At 48.1% G+C, this 22,209-nt stretch overlaps 1 protein-coding gene across 3 annotated transcripts; it reads right to left on the minus strand.

The window, feature by feature from the left end:
* Positions 1 to 1,412: 1,412 nt before the first annotated feature.
* CLPS (colipase) lies at positions 1,413 to 16,040 on the minus strand. Of its 3 annotated transcripts, none has more exons than XM_059399011.1 (3): positions 15,925 to 16,040; positions 14,110 to 14,232; positions 1,413 to 1,742 (listed from the first exon to the last, which is right to left on the minus strand). In XM_059399011.1, exons 1-3 carry the CDS (start codon positions 16,006 to 16,008, stop codon positions 1,428 to 1,430), a joined length of 522 nt encoding a protein of 173 aa, XP_059254994.1. In that variant the 5' UTR covers positions 16,009 to 16,040; the 3' UTR covers positions 1,413 to 1,427. The 3 variants fall into 3 exon arrangements, with proteins under 3 accessions (XP_059254994.1, XP_059254995.1, XP_059254996.1); XM_059399012.1 differs by lacking the exon at positions 15,925 to 16,040 and adding an exon at positions 14,812 to 14,946; XM_059399013.1 differs by lacking the exon at positions 1,413 to 1,742 and adding an exon at positions 13,390 to 13,655.
* Positions 16,041 to 22,209: the final 6,169 nt, after the last annotated feature.

A 22,209-nucleotide genomic window follows, 5' to 3' on the forward strand; every position in this document is an offset into this window, starting at 1 on the left:
TTTCCTGTGTTCCAGTAATCAATCTTTTCCTATCATCTTGGTTTGTGCACGATAGGTCCCAACATCCAAACCAATATGGGACAAGAGTTGATCTCCCCCTCCATGAAACACCCAGAAAAGCTTTGAGTTCTTCATTTTTCTTTTGCCATGACCAGGTGGTGATAAGGTGGTAGCTGGGGAAGGGGGGGCGCAGTGCCTGGGTCACTAAGTTACTGGGTGAAGAACGGTGACCTCGAGAGTGTCCTGATTCACAACTTACTTTGCACATGTGTTCACGAGTGTGGTGTCAAGCCTCTGTGGTTCCTGGGTACTTTGTTTCCGCAGCATTACCTAGCTTGACTTACCAGCCTCTATGAAAATGTCCGGCTGCTCTGCCCTCCATCTTACCAGCTGTGCCCACCGCCAAGGCTGTCACTTTGTGGACTGTCTTCACCGCAACCCACTCACAGTCTTGGAATGTCTGGCTTGGAATTCTTCTGCTGGCCTGCAGAGATGCCTCCGGGCATATTTTCCCAGAGCGGGGAGTTATTGAAATTCTAATTGAGGGGCACCTGGGTGCTTGGACCCTTGATTTCAGCTCAGGTCATGACCTTAGGTCCAAGGATACAGCCCCACCCTGGGGCTCTGCACTGAGTGTGGAGCCTGCTTAAGATTCTTTCTCCAGCGCCTGGGTGGCTCAGTTGGTCAAGAGACTGCCTTTGGCTCAGGTCATGATCCTGGGGTCCTGGGATGGAGCCCACAATCAGGCTCCTTGCTCAGCGGGGAGCCTGCTTCTCCTTCTCCCTCTGCCTGCTACTCCACCTGCTTGTGCTCTCTGTCAACTAATTAAATAAAATCTTAAAAAAAAAAAAAAAAAGATTCTCAGGGGCCTGGGTGGCTCAGTCATTAAACATCTGCCTTTGGCTTAGGTCATGATCCCAGGGTTCTAGGATTGAGTCCTGAATCAGTGGGGAGTCTGCTTCTCCCACTCCTACTCCCCCTGCTTGTGTTCCTGTGTTCCTTCCCCCCTCTCTCTCAGTCAAATAAAAAAATAAAAATCTTAAAAAAAAAAAAAAGATTCTCTTTTTCCTTCTTCCTGCTCCCCCAACCCCTCTTTCCCATTGCATGCTCTATCTCTTTCTCTCTCTAAAAAAAAAAAAAAAAAAGAATTCTAATTGAAGGCCTCTTGGGGAAGAAAGTGGAAAGATGAAAACTAGAACCTCATTTTTTGTTAATTGATAGCTTTGTGACTTTGGGGAAGTTTGGCAACTTCTCTGGGACCTAGTCACCTCATCTGAGAAACAAAATATTCACAATAATATACAATCGGATTACATGAAAGATTCTTTTCAAATCCCTTGAACTTGAAGAACTTTGAATTCTAAAGATAATGAGAACCGCTTCCATATATTGGGCACTGACACCAAGCGAAGCACAGTATCTGTTATTTAATCTGAAAGTTCCCTCCACCCCTGCGATGACACGTTAGCCGACGTGTTGCCGATGGAGAAGGAAAAGCAAAGTCTCGCTCGGAAGTTAAGAAGCCCCCCCGAGATCACACAGCCAGTAGGCAGCGGAGCTGGGATTTGAACCCAGGTTGTGCCAGGGCCAGAACCTGAGTGCGGACTAGACTCTTCTGCGGGTGGCCGGATGAGCGCAGAAAATGGTCCAGGACACAGCAGCTCTTCAGGGGAAACTCCCACTTCACCCCCATTGCTTGTTCTTCTGTCCCTGGGAGCCGACAGCTGCCTCTCCAGCCAACCCTAGGAATGGGCATTCACACTTCATTAGCTCCCCTCCAGGCCCGAGTCACATGGCAGGGTGCTCCGATTGTCCTTCGGAGCCCACCACCTGCTCTGGGCCTTGACGCACTGCTGCTGCCCCTGCCCGTCCTCACCCTCCTTTTTGCTTCCCCCTCGTAGCAGCTCCTTTTTACGAGGGACAAATCGATTACTTGGCAAGGACCTGGAGCGTACCGTACAGTCACTGTGCCCAGACCCGTGCTGAGTGGGGAGTTGGGTGGGCATAGAGGCTGATGCAGGCAAAAGCCGAAAGATGCTGGTGGTGGGGAAGGTTGGGGGGAGGATGTCGGGGAGAAAGAAGAAAACCCATTCTAGTTGTGGGAGCTATGCTAGGACTGTGCTAGATTCTGCCGCCGCACAGGTGAGTATGACTCAGGACTCCCTGCCCCAGGCTCACATCTGGTAAGAGAGACATTCATTCATTCATTCAACAAATTTTACTATATATGGAAATTATCTTTCTAGGTGCTAGGGATGGGGCTGTGAGCAAGACCAAAAAGCTTTGCCCTTGTAGAGCTGACATTCCACTGGAGGAAGCAAATAGGGATAATATTTATGTAGCCCAGGCGATACACACCTGGTGACAAAGCAATCAGGGAAGGGGCCTCAGGTATGGGGGTGTAAGGAGAGAGTGGTTTGAGACAGTGTGCGTAGGGCAGATCTTACAGACCAAGTGCAATTTCAACAAAGACCTAAAGGTATATTCTCACGTATGCAGCACCTAAGCATTCAGCACCTACTGTGTGTGAGGACTTTATTTAGTCCTATGGGCTAAGAAATATGGCAGTGAACAAAATAGGGAAAGAGACTTGTCCCCTGGAACTTAGGTTGGCGCAGGAGGGAGACAGAAAGTTAAAAACAAAAGGAGAAAAAGAAAGATGAAGATAATTTCAGAGAATCCTAGTGTTGTGAACATAGTGAGTCCAGCTGATGGCGGCTGCTGGAGCTGGGTGTTCAAGGGAGGACTCAGTGGGAGGCAGCCAGATAGGGCTCACAGGCCCGCAAGTTCTGGGCAGAGGCACCAGCAAGTGCAAATGGCCAGGGGCCAGGTGAATCTGGTGCATTCAGATCCCCAGTGGTGGCTGCCGGGTGTATGTGTGCGCATGTGTGTGCGTGCATGCGTGCATGTCTTGGGGGTGAGGGAGCAAGAGATCTAGTGATGGGCAGGCAGCCCTGGGATGAGGAAACCTTGCAGGTCCAACAAAGCATTTCAGTATCTAAATGCCCTAGGAAGTCCTTGCAGGCTTTGAAGCAAGGGAATGACATGATGGGATTTACTTTTAAAAAAAGATTTCTCCTGGGGTGCCTGGGTGGCTCAGTGGGTTAAAGCCTCTGCCTTTGGCTCAGGTCCTGATCCCAGGGTCCTGGGATTGAGCCCCGCATGGGGCTCTCTGCTCAGCGGGGAGCCACTTCCCCCCTCTCTCTGCCTGCCTCTCTGCCTACTTGTGATCTCTCTCTGTCAAATAAGTAAATAAAATCTTAAAAAAAAAAAAAAAAAAAAGACTTCTCCTGTTCTGGGAAGAATTGGGGAAGGTGGGGGTTCGGGGAGACCCTTGAGAGGTGGAGGTCAGAGTCCTGGACTGGGTTACCAGGAAGAGTGGAATCAGGGAGACCAGTAAGAGGCTATTGCCAGTCCAGCCCCCTCCTGCTTTATTTTCTTTGTAGTACTTAGTCAAACATAATAGAGATGATCACGCATGTATAAGTAGTAATTATTAATTAATACTATCTAACACATATATGTTAGGTAAAAATTAGGCACAGTAAAATGCCCAAATGTTGATTTTACATTAAAATCAATGAATTTAAAACCCATGCAAACATCCTCACAAACACCACCCAGATCAAGATACTTCCAGCAACCCCACGAGGCTCCGTTACTCTGAATGCCAGTCTCTGGGTTCCAAAGATAACACTCTCCAGACCTCTTTTGTTGTAGATTACTTTTGCTTGTTTTTGAACTTTATCTAATAGAATCACACAGTATTTTTTGCTTATGGCTTCCTTCTTCAATGTTTTGTCTATGACACCCGATCTATTTCACTTATTTTTTTTTTTTTAAAAAGATTTTATTTGACAGACAGAGATCACAAGTAGGCAGAGAGAGAGAGGAGGAAGCAGGCTCCTTGCTGAGCAGAGAACCCCATGCAGGGCTTGATCCCAGGACCCTGGGACCATGACCCCAGGCGAGGGCAGAGACTTTAACCCACTGAGCCACCCAGGCGCCCCATATTTCACTTATTTATTACCTGTCTTCTCCCCTAGAACTGCATGCCCTTGTCCAATAGCATAGTCACGAATCCCTGGAGTTACTTACATTACAATTAATTAAAATTAAGGTAAACTTAAAATTCAGCTCCTCAGTACCCCCTCGCCACATTTCAAGTGTTCATTAGCCCTATGTGGCTAGTGATTACCAAACTGGAACTGGCAGAAAAAGCACATTTTGGTCATTGCCAAAAGTTCTACGGGACAGCTGCTCTGGAACGTCAGCTGGAGGAGGGCAGAACATGGTGTTTCTGGGCGGTTCTGTTTGTTTTGTTCCCAGCTGTATTCCCAGTGCCCGACAAGCTGCCCGGACACAGTAAGGGCTCAGCACTGAATGACACTGAACTTGTCTGACAGAGAGATGACGGTGGCAGTGATAGGTCGCGTCATGTCCTAAACCCCAGCACTGGGGATCAGTGATATGAGTGTGTGCGCGTTTGCATGTGCGTCTGTGTGGTGGAGGAGGGAGCCTGGAGGTAACAAGCGAGCTCCCCTTTAAGGATTAAGTAGGAAAGCCTTCGGCTCAGGTCATGATCCCAGAATCCTGGGATCGAGCCCCGCATCGGGCTCTCTGCTCCTTGGAGAGCCTGCTTCCTCCTCTCTCTCTGCCTGCCTCTCTACCTACTTGTGATCTCAGTCTGTCAAATGAATAAATAAAATCTTAAAAAAAGAAAAAGAATGGCAAAAGTCGACATAAAAAAAAAAAAAAAGGATTAAGTAGGAGATCGCGGCGAGAAGGTCGTGCAGCTCAAAGAACCGCGGGAAGCAAAGACAGGAAGGCCTGGATCAGAAGAGAGAAGTAATCTCTTTGGGGGACACTAAAAGTAAACCTGCAAAAATCTCTTTAACCCCCTCCCGCACAAGTAAGGGTCCCCCGACGCCCCTGCGCACGGACATCCGCGGTCCCCAGCTCCAGACCGCCGAGCCTGGCGGGAGTGGGCTCGGAGGTGAGCGTGCGGCGAGGGAAGTGGGGCGGAGCCTGCAGGTAGGTGGGAAGACCCTGGGTGCCGGCTCCCCACAGGACATCGGGGAGCTCTGTATCCGGAGCAAGAAGCGCAAGGGCGGGTGCTGCCGCCCGGTGTCCGGGGGCTGTGAGTCGCACTGCGCCACCAAGAGGTCCGAGGGCAGCGGGTGTCGCATGCTGGGGTGTCAGCGCCCGGGGTGGGGTAGGGGTGAGCGGAGAGGGCCATGGGAAAGGAGGCGCCGAGGCGGTCAGGAGGGTGGCAATGACAGGGAGCTGCGACCGCACCTTCTAGCCGCCGCGGGGAGCCCGTGGACCGACCCAAGATGGGACACCCTCCCCCGACCCAACCCCAAAGGCTTGGAATCCCGGGTGGAAGGCGTGGGGCTTGGCGAGGTTTCTCCTAATATAAGTTGCAGCTCTCGAGGGTTTATCTCAGCAACCTTTGAAAGTAGCCCTGTAAATGGGCACAGCTAGAAGGTCTGGTCCCAATCATGGTTCTCGGCCCACCCTTCCCAAGGGCTCCAGGTGTCCCTAGCTGGAGGTGGTGGGGCTGTGGTAGCCTCTGAAACGGGTGTGCAAGAGAGCGTAGTTGGTTTGCCCGTGAAAGGACTTAAGGAAAAAAGATGGAGGCCCCCTATGGATGAGTGTTTATTCACTCAGGATAGGCGCGTGGGTTAATGACAGTAAAGGTAATGCCAGAGATTAGACTAGGAGGACACCAACAATCTCAGAGGTCAGCCTGGAGGAGGCAACCAGAGGCACAGACTGAACAGTGTCTGTGGGGGTCTCTTAAGCCCAGGCTCCACTGCTGTGTGCAAGCGGATGGACCCCAGAGCTAAACTCGGGTTGGAGTGGGGGCTGTCCCTTAGGGCAGAGGACAAAGCAACCCCTAAAGTCAAGGTCAAAGTCCTCCCTAGACATTCCTAGACCTATATCATGAGTTGTCTCTGTCTGCTGGACCTGACTTGTGTATTTCTGAAGATGAGAAATCATTTAAAATCATCTATGGCCAGGGGCGCCTGGGTGGCTCAGTGGGTTAAGCCTCTGCCTTTGGCTCAGGTAATGATCTCAGGGTCCTGAGATTGAGCCCCGCATTGGACTCTCTGCTCAGCAGGGAGCCTGCTTCCCCCTCTCTCTCTGCCTGCCTCTCTGTCTACTTGTGCCCTCTCTGTCAAATAAATAAATAAAATCTAAAAAAAAAAAATCATGTATGGCCGTTGTAGGAAAATTGATAAAAAGAAGTCAGCTAAGAACATTTTCTCCTAATGCTCCCTCTTCTTTGCTGCCTCCCCCTCCTCCTCCATCTTCTCCTCCATCAATCCCCACGCCTACCCAAAACTATGTTCTTGCCCCTAGCTCTGAGAGCCTCCACCAGCTGGGAAGTGTGGGATGGAGGGATGATGCATCATCACTGAAATAGTTTTCAATGTTTGCTGCCCCTGGCACTGGGGGCTGGGGAGGCCAGGCTGGAATGGGCATTACACAGATTGCTGGGAGGAGTGAAGGGTTACAGAGAGGCAGGAAGCTTAGGCTTGGCCCAGTCCCCTGTTGGGCATGAACGAAAGTCCCCAGAGGAGACTTGAGCTCCCCTCCCCACCCCAGTGGGCTTCGGCCCATTCCGTAATCCACCCTCCAAAAGCTCCATTTACACCAGAACTCTTGGTTTCCCCTGACCTTCAGTACAAGAAATGTGAAAGAAAACGTACAAGACAAAAGTGTATAAAGAATTGCCGGTCTCAGTTGGTAGAGCACGCAAAACTTGATCTCCAGGTCATGAGTACAAGCCTCATATTGGGTGTAGAGATTATTTAAAAAAAAAAAAAAAAAAGATTTGTCAGTGTTTATGGGGCATTTACTCTATGCCGGGGTAGTGCTAGATGCCTTACACACATGATCTCATTTAATCCTACAAAAAAACTTATGAGGGATCAGAACTGTTATCACCCCTATTTTATGGGGGAAAGGAGGAGCCCGAGACGGATTGAGCAACTTGCTCCCAGTCACACAACTTTGAAGCTGGACTCTGGACTCCTCTGGAAGACCAGAAGAGAAAGGAGGGTTGAGAACGAAAGGAGAGCCAAGGAAAGAGCTTGAGGAAAAGAAAGATGGAAACACCGGTTGTGCTGTGGGGATTTCTGGGCAGAAAATGGGTCAAGTGGAGTTTCAGGAAATTGTACAGCTGGTTGTGAGAGCCTTTTGAGCCAGATGCGAGCTCTCCCGCTGCATGTCGCGAATTCTCAGCAGAAGCAGACTTCACAGCAGCCCTGCTGTATTCGGGTGACATTTTGGAGATAAATAATTCAGATTATGGACCCAAAGTTCCCTACTTGGCTATGCTTCGGGTTAAGTGAGCCCCAGACCTAAGCCAAGGGTGCCCCAAAGGATGCAAGAGCTCAGGAGTTGAGAAGGAAACTGAGGTTCGCTTAGAGCGCCCCCTGTAAGTCCTAGTGACACTGTAACCCATGTCTTGGTAGAAATAACTCCTGTACTCAATGTGTCAGACAGATATTCAGTGTTCATGTACATCAGAAAGACATGGCATTATAGTACATAGCAGTACGTGAGCTCCCCTTATTTGGAGAAAGTCTAGGAAACGCCCTTGGAAGGAGAGATTGCAGGTTGAAAACCCAGCCTCCAAGGATACCCAATGTCTTCAAATTTGATAGGGGAGGGGGATGATATTGCTAATATGATTCAACTAGTTTCATGCAAGGGAGGAAAACTTTCCCTCTACCCTCTTAGGTTCATGTTTGGGGGGGTCTGTAAATTAAACTGACAAAAAACAGATTGGCAGGGCATCGGAGCGACTCAGTCAGTTAAGCGTCTGCCTTTGGCTCAGGTCATGACCCCAGAGTCCTTGGATGGAACCCCACATCGGGCTCCTTGCTCAGTGGGGAGCCTGCTTCTTCTTCTGCCTCTCCCACTAATCATTCTCTATCTCTCTCTCTCAAGTGAACAAATAAAATCATAAAGAAAAAAAAAAACCAGATTGGCAAGAGAAAAGACAGGTTTGGGGTTTTTTTTTTGTTTGGGTTTTTTTTTTTTTTTTTAGATTTATTTATTTGTGAGACAGAGGGAGAGGGAGCAGAGGGAGGGGCAGAGGGAGACAAGCAGACTCCCTGCCAAGTGGGTAGCCTGGTGTGGGGCTTGATCCCAAGACCCCAAGATTATGACCTGAGCTGAAATCAAGAGTTGGATTTTTTTTAATATATTTATTTGACAGACAGAGATCACAAGTAGGCAGAGAGGCAGACAGAGCGAGAGGAGGAAGCAGGCCCCTGCTGAGCAGAGAGCCTGATGCGGGGCTCGATCTCAAGACCCTGAGATCATGACCTGAGCCGAAGGCAGAGGCTTAATCCGCTGAGCCACGCAGGCACCCCAAGAGTTGGATGTTTAACCAACTGAGCCAAGACAGGGTTTTTTTGTTTTTTCTTAAAGATTTTATTTATTTGACAGAGAGAGAGAGACAGTGAGAGGAGTGGGAGAGGGAGAAGGAGGCCTCCTGCTGAGCAGAGCCCCATGCAGGGCTCCATCCCAGGACCCTGGGACAATGACCTGAGCTGACGCTTAACCAACTGAGCCACCCAGGCACTGCACCCCCCAGACAGATTTTTATTTACATAAATATGTGGGGGGGGGTTACAGAAAAAGGTGACTCAATGAGGCAGTTGGAATCTGGGACATATATACCATCTTAATTGGAGAAGGGGAATGGGAGAAGGACACTTTGGAAAATGGCTTCTTAATAGGGGAAGGGTTGGGAAGAAAGGGCACTTAGGGGAAAGTGAATTACTTTTAAGAAAGATAAATGGGCCCTTAGGAGAGTAGATGATAGATATGATAGTTTTGTTTTGTTTTTTTCAAAGATTTTATTTATTTGACAAAGAGAGAGAGAGAGAGAGATCACAAGTAAGCAGAGAGGTAGGCAGAGAGAGGGGGGAAGCAGTCTCCCTGCTCAGCAGAGAGACTGATGTGGGGCTTGATCATAGGACTCTGAGATCATGACCTGAGTCAAAAGCAGAGGCTTAATCCACTGAGCCACCCAGGCACCTACATGATAGCTTTGTGACAATGTCTGTTTAGGTGTGGTGCTGACTTCTCCAGTGGTAAGACTCCAGAGATAGGAGGCAATCTTTCCCAGTTGCAAGAAACTTCCCCAGGAAATTTATGAGTTGAGTTCTTTTGGGAGGCTCTGTTTTTAGGCAGATAAGGGGCTTCAGAAAAAAAGCTTATTCTCTAATGCTTTCAGCTTAAAATAGCTGCAGTGTTCAGTGGAAGTGAAATATGAGCCTCATATGAAATTTAAAATTTTCTAATGCCCATATTTTAAAAATGGAACCAATTTTGATAGTATATTTTATTTATTTTTTAAAAATTCTTTATTTAAGTTCAATTTAGTTAACATACACTGTAGTATTAATTTCAGAGGCAGAATTTAGTGATTCATCAATTACTTATAACACTCAGTGCTCATTATATCAGGTGTCTTCCCTAATGCCCACCACTCACAGTTAATCCATTCCCTCCAGCAGCCCTCAGTGTGTTTCCTATATTTAAGAGTCTCTTGGGGCACCTGGCGGGCTCAGCTAAGGTCATGATCTCAGGGTCCTGGGATCGAGCCCCGAATTGGCTCTCTGCTCCGTGGGGAGCCAGCTTCCCCTCCCTCTCTGCCTGCCTCTCTGCCTGCTTGTGACCTCTGTCTGTCAAATAAATAAACAAAATCTTAAAAAAAAAAAGAGTCTCTATGGTTTGTGTTCCTCTCTGTTTTCATCTTATTTTATTTTTCCTTCCCTTCCCCTATGTTCATCTGTTTTGTTTCTTAAATTCCATATGTGAGTGAAATCATATGGTATTTGTCTCTCTCCAATGGACATATTTTGCTTAGTATAATACCCTCTAGTTCCATCCACATCATTGCAAATGGCAAGATTTCATTCCTTTTGATGGCTGAGAAATATTCCAATATATATGTATATATATATTCCATTTTATACACACACACACATACTTCATCCATTCATCTGTCGTTAGACATCTAGGCTCTTTCCCTGTTTTGGCTATTGAACATTGTTTTTATAAACATGAGGTGCATGTGCCCCTTCAAATCACTATGTTTTTAACCTAGTAGTGCAATTGCTGGGTTGTAGGATAATATTTTTAATTAGAACTCAATCAAAAATGATATTTCAGGGCGCCTGGGTGGCTCAGTGGGTTAAGCCGCTGCCTTCGGCTCAGGTCATGATCTCAGGGTCCTGGGATCGAGTCCCACATCGGGCTCTCTGCTCAGCGGGGGGCCTGCTTCCCTTCCTCTCTCTCTGTGATCTCTTCCCTTCCTCTCTGTCAAATAAATAAATAAAATCTTTAAAAAAAAATGATATTTCAACATGTAAAATATTTGAGATATTTTGCATTCTTTTTTTGGTAATGGGACTTCCAAACCCAGTTTGTATTTTACACTTATCCAAGTTCAGGTGAGCCATACCTCAAGGGCTCAGCTTGTGGCTAATTGATACTATATTAGACATAGTAGCATATGTCTACTACAGTGTCCGGCATTAGGAATCTTTTATGGATTCAAGCCTGCAAATACCCCTGCTTGCTTATATAGCTGAATTTCTAGCAGATCTAGAGAAAAAAGTTACAACAAGATGGGGAGCTCCTGGGATTAGGATATTAAGATAAGGTATGTCAATTGCAAGGCTACAACCCACAGGAGATCTTTTTTTTATGGAGAGAGTGCGCATGTGGGAGTGGGGGTGTGGGGTGGGGAGGGGGCAGAGGGAGAGGAGACAAAATCTTAAATAGGCTCCATGCTGAGTTCAGAGGCTGACATGGGGCTTGATCTCACAACTCTCAGATCACAACCTGAGCCAAAATCAAGAGGAAGACACTGAACTGACTGAACTACCCAGGCATCCCTCCCGCCATCAGAGGACATCTTTGTGGGAATTAGACAATGAAGACTCTTCTGGGCTCCAGGCTTGGTGAGAGGAAGGTGCTTTTGAACAACAACAGGACAACAAATGCTCCCTTTCTCCCAGCAGTCTTGTATTAGTGCAGAAAAACAAGAACCACTCCAAAGAGTTCAAGTAGAAAGGATTTAATACTTTATTAAAGGAACAGGGGGTGGGGTCTTTGCCTTTTGCTTCCCACAGAGCCCAACTTCTCACTCATCCTGGGAAATGAGGGACATTTCCCTTGAGTCCTTCACAGTCTGTAACAGTGCTGGACACTATGGTCATTCGGATGTGTAAAGAAGCAAATGAATAAGATTCCACCCAGGGCTAAATGTGGGCACCAAGGAGTATGACCCAACCCTGTCTTGGGCCTGAGACTCCTACTGGGTTACGGTACTGAAAGCTACTCTGGGACCCCTGGGTGGCTCAGCCCGTTAAGTGTCTGTCTTCAGCTCAAGTCATCATTCCAGGGTCCTGGGATCGAATCCTGCATGGGGCTTCTTGCTCAGTGGAGAGTCTGCTTCTCCCTCTGCCCCTTCCTCATCATTCCTTCTCTCTCTCTTTTGCAAAAATAAATAAAATCTTAAAAAAAAAAAAAAAGCTATTCTGGTTGAGCCCTCACTTAGGCATGACAGACACTTACTTGGGTCCCCAACAGCCATTGCTCACCTTGCTTGCTCACTGAACCCCAGTGCTGTTGGGGTAGTACTGTGGCCAGCCCTAGGAGAGGGCTCATATAGTCTAAGCCAGTCATGGTGATCCCATGCCCTCTACCCAGCACTTGCTTTTCCATCTTCCCTTGGGGCCAGAGGTGGTCATGTGACCCAGTTGGAGACATTCCGATAAGGAGAGGTCAGCCTGGAGGCTTTTGGGCGAAATAAGAAGGCCTGCTAAGAGAAACACTCTGCCTTCACCCCCTCTGTACACCCACCCTCTACTCTATGCTTCCTAACTTTGAATATGGGGGAGAACATGACGTTAAGAGCTGTCGGAAAGGCACCTGCCAGTTGAGAGGAGGTTTGAGAATGGCAGGGCAGCCAGCATCCAAACAGATGCCCCACTTCTACCTCCAGACGTCTGGATGTGTGGGAAATTTGTGTCCCTAAGTCATTTAAGCCATAATGACATGTACTTTTTGTTCCCTTCAGGTAAATCCAGTCCTACCTCAGAAACCTAATTCATTGACCATGAGCTACAAAATCCTGAGGCTGGGAGAACATGTCAGTTTTAATTAGCTCATTTTCTTCTTCTTTTTTAAGATTTTATTTATTTATTTGACAGAGACACAGCGAGAGAGGGAACACAAGCAGGGCGAGTAGGAGAGGGAGGCTTCTAGCAGAGCAGGGAGCCTGATGTAGGGCTCAATCCCAGGACCCTGGGATCATGACCTGAGCTGATGGCACTTAATGACTGAGCCACCCAGCTGCCCCTTACTCTCTTACTTCTTTGTGTGACTCTTCTCTCCTGCATCCCCATTGAGGGTCTGTGAATTTCCAGTTGCACAGCTCAGTGGTGGGGACCTCAGTACTGCCTAAGGCAACCCAGGCTTGGTGGCTCCAGGGGCTATAACATTTTTGTACTGAACCAAACCCAAGGGGCACCTGGGTGACTCAGTGGGTTAAAGCCTCTGCCTTCGACTCAGGTCATGATCTCGGGGTCCTGATATTGGGCCCCAAGTAGGGCTCTCTGCTCAGTGGAGAGTCTGCTTCCCTTCCTCTCTCTCTCCCTGCCTCTCTGCCTACTTGTCATCTCTGTCTGGCAAATGAATAAATAAAATCTTTTTAAAAAACCACCCAAATTCCCCACAGTTCCACTCATTTGTCTTAGTATGAGTAATTGAAAAAGAACCAGGAATTGTAGAAAGGGTAGGGGGATGGAGTTAGATGGATGTAGTGCCAACTTTTTCGAATTATGTGACATTGAGAAATTTACTGAACCTCTCTGAACATTAGTTAATCTAGACAGTCAATAAATTCTCCCTCCTAGATCGTTGTGAGAATTTGCTAGCACAGAGTCAGCCCCCAGCCATTGTTAGTGGTTTGAGCCCCTAACACATGGGTTGTGTCAGCTTGGGAATTGGGCCCAGAACGGAGGCATGAACCCAGGACAAGGACTGGGAAGTTTTTATGCAGGGCAGGAATATGGGCCATTCTAACTCCCTACTAGAAGTTTGCGCATGTGTGTGTGCTCACATGAACCTGCCTGAGAACTTGAGGGCCAAGGAGGGCATTCCAGGGAGGTGTGATTGGGCCCCAGAGGGAGAGATTCCCAGTGTGGCTGCTTCACAACCTTATCTCCAGGCTGTCCAGCCTCTCCCCACCTGGTCCCAGACCCATCTGTCCTTCGCCTGACCTGACACTTGCCTTGATGAGACAAAGGCTTGATGTGACATCAAGGAAGACACTGATTCAGCAAGAACATTCAGGAGCCCAGGGAAGGTTGCAGGAAGAGCTTTAATTGCTAAGAATCCAATCAGAAAAGGGAGGTGCTGGTCAAGGGGGCGTGGAGGGACAGCCAGGGAAAGGTGGTCTGGAGGAGCATCCTTCAGGGGTTTTACTCCCTGGAGCGGCCGGCATCGAGGCAGACACCGAAATTGGTATTGGTGATGGAGCCCACGATGGTCTTGTCCACCTCACAGGTCAGACCCCGCTCACAGGGACACTTGTAGTAAACCCCATAGAGCGTCTGCAAAGACACAGAGCCAGTGGAGTCACAGGCTGGTGGGGGGCTCCTTTGGGCATAGCCCGCCCACCCGGGCCTGACCCTGAGAACACCAGGCCTGCGTCCCTTTTCAGTCTGTCTCCTCCCGACTGCGACGCCAGGGGGCGCTCTGGGAACGGAGGACGCAGATTATGGGTCCTCCTCAGGCTCATTTGAGTTTACTAGCTAATCTCGCTGGGGTAGACTCTATTTACCCATGCGCGAAATGGGCATGACAAATCCCCGCCCGCACCCACCTCACTGGTCAGTTGTGAGGATCAAAAGAGTTGAGCGGATGGGAAAGTGCTCTGAAGCCGTTGACCTCCCCCTCTTAATCACAGCGTTCAGTGTCCGGGCTCCCCCTCCCCCCTCCCTGATCCTACCCCCAAGCCAGAGGGCCCTCCTCCTCTGAGCTGTCCCCCTTTCCGCCGGCACCTACCTTGGCAGAGCACTCGCTGTTCTCGCTGGCCTTGGGCGCGCAGCGGGCCAGGCTCAGCCCGGTGTCCCGGTGGCAGCACTTGCTCTTGCACTGGGCGCTGTTCAGGCAGAGCTCGCCGTCTTCCTGCCGGGCGGGGGAGTGGGGGCGGAGTTATCCCGGGACCCCTCCCCCCCGCCTTGGTCCCGCCTCTGTCCCACCCCGTACGCCGCGACCCTCTTCCGCTGACAGTGCCTCCCTCGGTGCGGATATGTGTAGAGGAAGCCGTGTAGGGAGATGGCGGCCAGTGCGTCCCCGCTCCGCCCCCAGTCGTGGGAGAAGCGGATAGGGTCGTGGCTGCGAAACGGGACACGGGTTCTAGTACCCGTGGCACTGCCAGCTCCCTGGGTAATCCTGGGCAAGTCACGCTCTGCCTCAGTGTTCCCTTGGAATGTGCACAAGTGACCCAGAACAGGGTCTCCAGACCCTGGATCCCGCCTTCCCCTGAGGAGTCTATGGAGGTGGAGGCCCGCCCACCCGGGCTTGACCCTGAGAACACCAGGGCGCAGGCGGGCTGAGGTGGGCTTCCCTGGAAAACTCCCCGCTCCTTGGACAAACTTTTACCTACAACCTCAGGCGGATCCTGGCCCCTCCGAGCTACCCAAGGCCCTGAATTAAGAACCTTTGGATAGGGACGCCTGGTTGGCTCAGTTGTTAAGTGTCTACCTTCTGCTCGGGTCGTGATCCCAGGGTCCTCGCGGCGAGACCCGCATCGAGTCTCGCAGAGTCTCCCATCGGGCTTCCTGCTGAGCAGGAAGCCTGCTTCTCCCTCTCCCAAACCCCCTGCTTGTGTTCCCTTCCCTCTCCTATCTCTCCGTCAAAGAAAGAAAGAGAGAGAGAGAGAGAAAGAAAGAAAAGAAAAGAAAGAGAAAGAAAGAAAAGAAAGAGAAAGAAAGAAAGAAAGAAAGAAAGAAAGAAAGAAAGAAAGAAAGAAAGAAAGAAAGAAAGAAAGAAAGAAGAAAGAAAGAAAGAAAGAAACCCTTGGGTACAGAGGAGGCAAGGGACAGTGGGAGAGCAGGGCTCTGGGGCTCAGCCAGGGCTCCCCCATCCCTGCTCAATGCTTTCCAGCGGCATGACCTCAGGCAGGTGGCCTCACCTTTCTCTACAACTGCTTTCCATCTGCAAAGGGGTTTGATGCTAATAGTAGTAATCTCGAGTGCTTAGTATGAGAACCAAATGAGTAAAGGTTCCTGAGGCCTTTGGAACAGTGTGTGCCACTGAAGGTCAGAAGTCACAGTCACTGGGGAAGCTTTTTAAACTTTAGCTGGACCTTCTGAGACAGAGTTTCCAGCACAGGGACCTAGGTGTTTTTTTGTTTGTTTTAAAGATTTTATTTATTTATTTGACAGAGAGGCAGTGAGAGAAAGAACACAAGCAGGGGGAATGGGAGAGGGAGAAGCAGACTTCCTGCAGAGCAGGGAGCCTGATGCGGGGCTCGATCCCAGGATTCTGGGATCATGACCTGAGCTGAAGGCAGATGCTTAACCACTGAGCCACCCAGGCACCCCAGGGCTCTGGATTTTTATAAAGCTCCCTCAGCCAGGTCCAACTACTGCTCTGAGCATGCTCCCTGCTGATCAGCTTAGTCTGAGCAGCCCACCCCACCACCACCACCCCAGCAGGGAAGAGGCAGAGGGTAGACCTGGGCAGTAAAGGGAGAGATGCCTCACCTTTAGGGATCCAGGCAGCCCCGGGGTGGAGACATTAGAGGTAAAGATCTAAATTTTAAAAATCCCCACCTAGATCTTCAGATGACTCCTCCCCGGACAGCCCTCTTACCAGATTGATAATGATGCCCCGAGGGTCAGGAACTGCATAGACCACTGCAAGGGCCACGAGCAGAAGGACGAGGATCTTCTCCATGATGAACGGGCACAGCTGGGACAAGTGGCAGCTGGCGGGTCAGGTGGCAGAAGATAGCCTGCTAGGGTTGCGGAGCTATAAAAGGGGCTCTGTCCACATGTGCCCCACCTTCCCTGACCCACAGGGCTTGACGTGAACAGAGGCCCAGCTGTGGCCAATCTGCTGGGGGGAAGGTCCTGATAAAGCCACTGGGCGGCACTGGGCACCTTGTGTGTGTGTGTGTGTGTGTGTGTGTGTGTGTGTGTGTGTGTGTGGTGATGCTGCATCATGGCTGGGTGTGGACTTCTGGAACATTCTTACTTGTACAAGTTATAAACTGGGCAAGTTTTCTGTTCTGAGTCTCAATCTCCTTATCTGTCAATGGGGGATCCTTTCAAGAGTTGGGGGTGCTGAGGGAATGAATATGTTAGATGTATCTTAACACACGTATCTCTCCCTCTGGGTGTTCTGCCCTCCTGCCCTCAACCAGGGGGCTGCCTGCATGAGAGATCTCAGGGGTCCTTAGGAAGGTCCTCCTCAGACAAGCCCTTCCTGTTTCCTTTCCCCTTCCCTTAATATCTGCAATCCCATAATTAGAGACTCACGCCTGCAGGGAAGGCTTCCACTCACCCTGTCTGTCCCCTACCCAAGGCCATGTGTGGGCATGAACAGTAAGTCAGTCCTGGCTGAGAACGAGGAGGTCTCGTGAGCTTCAGGTGGCCCCAGGGCTGTAGGCTGGGAAAGATGCAGCTGCCCAAGTGTGCTCAGGTGTAGGACCAGAGCAGCTTTCCCTGGAGGACTGGTCGTTGCAGCCAAGGACCCCTTCCCTATCCCAGGGCATGGAAGACCACTCCACTGGGGAGGCCCCTGATCGGGTTGCTGAGAGCAAAGCTTTGATCCAGACAGACTTGGCTCCCAAACTCAGCGCTCACAAGCTGTGTGACCCTGGGCAAGTCATTTCAATTTGTAAGCAGTCTAAGCCTCCATTCCAGTTATCTACCTGAGAAAGATGATGGCTCCTTCTCTGTAAGGTCAAGATTGAACAATGTCTGTGGGAGTGCCTGGCGTGTAGTAGGCACTCTGCCCATGTGATACCAGCCCCTTCCTGTCCCCCTGACACCACTAGAGGGTGTAATATAGGGGAGAAGCTGGAGGAACCAGCCAGGAGACCCTCAAAATGGCAGAAACCTATCAATTACAGACACATAAATACCACTAATTAAAAAAACACTGTTATCTCTTATATATTTATAGATCTCAGTGTTAAAACCACTTCTCCCCCATGAGCTCATTCTGGTCCCTCCTTTGCTCCGCACATCCTCCACCCCAACACCTCTGTGAGCTGAGCTACAGGAAGGGTGATTATGCTTTCTTTATCACAAGTCAAGGCAAGGAAGCAGGGAAAGGGACTGGAGGAGCTATTTCCATCTGTGAAGGGAGCTGTGAAAAATGCATGAGTCCTATGTCTAGGTGGTCACAGCCAGCTTCCCAGAGGAGAAAGAATGGGTTTTTCTCTTATTAATGAAGAGTATAGCAAAGAGACCTTTGACCAATGTTTGTACTTCCAAAACATAAGAAAAAATTGAATAGTTTTTTTTAAAGATTTTATTTATTTGACAGACAGAGATTACAAGTAGTCAGAGAGGCAGGCAGAAAGAGAGGAAGCGAAGCAAGCTCCCTGCTGAGCAGAGAGCCTGATGCGGGACTCGATCCCAGGACCCTGGGATCATGACATGAGCCAAAAGCAGAGGTTTTTACCCACTGAGCCACCCAGGTGCCCCAAATTAATTAGATTTTTTAAAAGATTTTATTTATTTGAGAGAGGTCACAAGTAGACAGAGAGGCAGGCAGAGAGAGAGGAGGAAGCAGGCTCTTTGTGGAGCAGAGAGCCCGACGCTGGGCTCCATCCCAACGACCCTGGGATCATGACCTGAGCCAAAGGCAGAGGCTTTAACCCACTGAGCCACACAGGTGCCCCTTAATTAGATTTTTTTAAAGTAGGCTCCACACCCAGCATGGAGCCCCACGCAGGTCCCAAACTCATAAACCTGAGATCAAGACCTGAGCTGAGATCAAGGGTCAGACACTTAATCAACTAAGTCACCCAGGTGCCCCAATTAGATTATTTTTGTACCAAAACCTTGCAAGGTTTAACCACCCCTTCCCCAGTCTAAAGAGTGTTGTGCTTTGGGTTTGTTCCCTTCCAAAAGGAACACCACATGCAATCACATTGATTAACCTCAGAGACACAATGTTGAGTGAGGAAAACCATAGACGAAAACACACAGTGTATTACATTTACATGCGGTTCAAGAGAAGGCAAAACTGGGCTCCTGAGTGGCCCAGTCAGTTAAGTGTCTGCCTTCGGCTTAGGTCATGATTCCAGGGTCCTGGGATGGAGTCCCGCATCTGACTCCCTGCTCAATAGGAAGTCTGCTTCTCCCTCTCCCTCTGCTTCTCTTCCTGCTTGTGCTGTCAAATAAATAAAATCTTAAAAGAAAAGGCAAAACTAACCTATGGTGATGAGAATCTGCAGGTCTAGCCCTGGGAGGGCAGTTGATTGGAAGGGGGAAGGAGGAAACCTTCCGGAGTGTTAAAACTGTTCTAAATCTTGATTTGGGGTGTTGGTAACACATACGTAAATATCTAGTGATTCACTTAAGATTTGAGTATTTTACTGTATGTAGTGCAGTACTGCACCTCAGTGTTTTTTAAAAAGCAGATTTCCCCCTGGCCAAGTCCTAGCATACGGATAGTGAGGGTTGGGGTAATGTCATGCCTCTTGGTGAGTGGGGTTGGGGCACAGTAGCTGTAGGCCTAGAAATGCAGCCAACATCTTTTGGGTGCCCCCTGCTCTATATTCTCCAAGATCCCCCAGGACACACATACAAAGACAGGCCTCCAGCAGCCATTCTAACAAATGAGCCCATCTTTGCACTCTATCACTATATATAGATATCTATCTATCTATCTATCTATCTCTATCTCCCACATTTTCTTTATCCATTTCATCAGTCAATGGACATTTGGGATCTCTCCATAGTTTGGCTACTGTTGGTGATGCTGCTATAAACATCGGGGTCCATGTATCCCCTTCAAATCTGTATTTTTGTGTTAAGATTTTATTTTTAAGTAATCTCTACACCCCAGGTGGGGCTCGAACTTACTGAGCCAGTCAGGAGCTCCCGATCCAGTGTTCCTTTTGCTCTTGGTCAGGATCTCTGCTGATTAGAGTTCTTTGGGCTGTGTCGTGGCCCAGACTTCTATTCCAGAGATATCTGGGTCTTGATGGGTATGCCCCTGTGCTGGGTTACTAAAGTCTTTACTAACTTATTCCTGACTGCCCTTAATTTTCACAACTGCATGTGACAGTAACGGGAGGCAGCCCTGGCATTTCCTGAGCTCTACATGCATTCCTTCTGCTCCCTCTGTGTATTACCACACTCTCTGGTCTAGATTGTCAGGATATCCAACCAAAATCAGTAATCTCTTTTGAAATATTAAAGTATACACAGAAAAATTCGCGCTTTACAGTGTAAAGTTCTATGACAAACGCATATATCGTGTCACCACCACCACCACAACCAAGATAGAGAACACTTGCATCATCCTAAACAATTTCCTCAGATGGCCCCTTTGTAATCAACCCCACCACCAGAGCCGTGCTGGCAACCACAAATATGTTTTATTCTCTATAGTTTTGGCTTTTCCATAATAAAATAGAGATGAAATCAGACAGTATGTACTTAAATTTTTTCTTTTTTCTTTTCTTTCTTTCTTTTTTTTTTTTTTTGCGGCTTCTTAGCATAATGCATTTGAGATTCATGCATGTTGTGTCAGGCTTAGGGAGTTCGTTTATATTGCTGGCTAGTGGTCTGTTGTGTGGATGGAACCACAGTGCACCTATCCACTCCCTGGCTGAAGAACAGTTGGGTTATTTCTGAAAAGTTTTGGCAATTATTAATAAAGCAGTTATACGTAGGGGTGCTTCGGTGACTCAGTGGGTTAAGTGTCTGACTTTTGATCTCGGCTCAGGTCTTGATCTCAGGGTCTGACCTGAGGAATTCTGATCTGATCTCAGGAGTTCAAGCTCTGTGTTGCGCTCCTGGGTGAAGAGCCTACTTAAACCAAAACCAAAACCAAACCAAAACAAAACCCCCAAACCAAAAAGGGGGCATATGATGTGGCTCAGCCAATTGAGGGCTGAACTCTTGATTTTGGGTCAGGTCATGATCTCAGGGTCATGGGTTCAAGTCTCTAGTGGGGTTCCACGCTCAGCAAGGACTCTGCTTGCGATTCTCCCTCTCTCTCTGCCCCTCCCCTACCCATGTACACTCTCTAAAGTAAATAAAATAAGTCTTTACAAAGAGAGAGAAGATAAAGCTGTTATACATATTCATGTATAAATTTTGGTGTGTGTGCAAGTTCTCAGTCCTCTGGGGCAAAACTCAGGAGTGAGATGGCTGAGTCTCATGGCAAATGTTTGTTTCAATGTCTCAAATATGTCATACTGTTTTCCAAAGGGGCTGAAGTAGTATGTATTCCTTAAAAAAAATAAAAATAAAAAAAAATTCCTACCAGCAAAGTAAAAATATTCCAATTGCATTCCACATCCTCACCAGCACTTGAAACTGCTGATTTTTTTGTTTTTTTTTTATTTCTTTACTTTTTTTTCCTTTTTTCCTTTTTTGGTTTTTACTTAAAAAATTTTTTTAAAAGATTTTATTTATTTATTTTACAAAGAAGCACAGTGAGAGGGGGAACACAAATAGGGGGAGTGGGAGAGGGAGAAGCAGGCTTCACACTGAGCAGGGAGCCAGATGTGGATCTCAATCCCAGGACCCTGGGATCATGACCTGAGCAGAAGTCAGACATTCAATGACTGAGCCACTCAGACGCCCCTGTTTGTTTTTTTTTTTTAATTTTTTAGTAGTGAAAAATCAGAAACTGACAAAATACTCTAGAAAGGGGAAATAATTAGACAAATGATTAAATGATTACATACTCTGTATCAATATACAAGTATTAAAATCATGTTCTTGAAAAAATAGTAATATGAGGAAATATTAATGGTGTACAGCTAAGTGAAAAAATTAGGTACTAAATTGTCCAACTGTGTAAAGCAGTATTTGCAGAAGGAGGGAAAGGCACCAAAATGTTAACAGAAGTAGTAATAGTGACAAACATTTTGAGTACTTTTATATGTGAGTCCCTGAGCAAAACAGTTTACGTATGTTATTTTACCTAACCTTTATATGATAGACACTATTTTTAAAAAATATTTTATTTATTTATTTGAGAGAGAGAATGAGAGAGAGAGAGCATGAGAAGGGGGAGAAGGTCGGAGGGAGAAGCAGACTTCCTGCTTAGCAGGGAGCCTCATGTGGACTTGATCCTGGGACTCCAGGATCATGACCTGAGCCGAAGGCAGTCACTTAACCAACTGAACCACCCAGGAGCCCTGATAATATATTTTTTTTAAGATTTTATTTATTTATTTGACAGAGATCACAAGTAGGCAGAGAGGCAGGCAGAGAGAGAGAGAGGAGGAAGCATCCCAGGGGCTCGATCCCAGGACCCTGGGATCATGACCTGAGCCAAAGGCAGAGGCTTTAACCCACTGAGCCACCCAGGCGCCCCCCAATACTATTTTTTAAAAGATTTTGTTTATTTATTTGAGGGAAGGGGAGGAGAAGAAGGAGAGGGACAAGAAGACTCCCACTGAGTGTGGAGCTCCCTGGAGCACCCTTTCCCCATCTCAGGACGCTGAGATCATGACCTGAACTGAAACCAAGAGTCAGACACTCAACCACCAAGTGAGCCATCCAAGCACCTATGATAGATACTATTATCCTCCCACTTTACAGATGAAGAAACTGAGGCTTAGGAAGGTTAAATACACAGATGGTCACATAGGTTGTTAAGTGGCTAACTCAATACAGATCTGTCTAAAGCCAAAGACTGTGTTTTTAAGATGATCATGGCTCTCCCTAGTTCTTGGGGTTATGCATGATTTATATTCTTCTATGTAACCTTCCTGTCTCTCTACATCAAACATGTTTACCTATGCAGTCAGGAGAAATATATATTTTGAAAAAGAGGGGTAAAGAAATATGCAGGAGCCCCTGGGTGGCTCAGTGGGTTAAGCTTCTGCCTTTGGCTCAGGTCATAATCTCAGGGTCCTGGGATGGAGCCCTGTACCGGGCTCTCTGCTCAGCGGGG

The sequence above is a fragment of the Mustela nigripes genome, chromosome 5 (assembly GCF_022355385.1).
Source record: "Mustela nigripes isolate SB6536 chromosome 5, MUSNIG.SB6536, whole genome shotgun sequence".
In the NCBI taxonomy this organism is placed as follows: Eukaryota; Metazoa; Chordata; class Mammalia; order Carnivora; family Mustelidae; genus Mustela; species Mustela nigripes.

Excerpts from the sequence above, each read along its gene's own strand:
- CLPS (XM_059399011.1), bottom strand. The coding sequence starts at position 16,008 with ATGGAGAAGATCCTCGTCCTTCTGCTCGTGGCCCTTGCAGTGGTCTAT. Across the intron at positions 14,233-15,924 it reads GGGGCATCATTATCAATCTG|GAAGACGGCGAGCTCTGCCT; the intron begins GTAAGAGGGCTG and ends CCCGCCCGGCAG. Across the intron at positions 1,743-14,109 it reads ACAGCGAGTGCTCTGCCAAG|GGTTGGCTGGAGAGGCAGCT; the intron begins GTAGGTGCCGGC and ends GCCCATTCCTAG.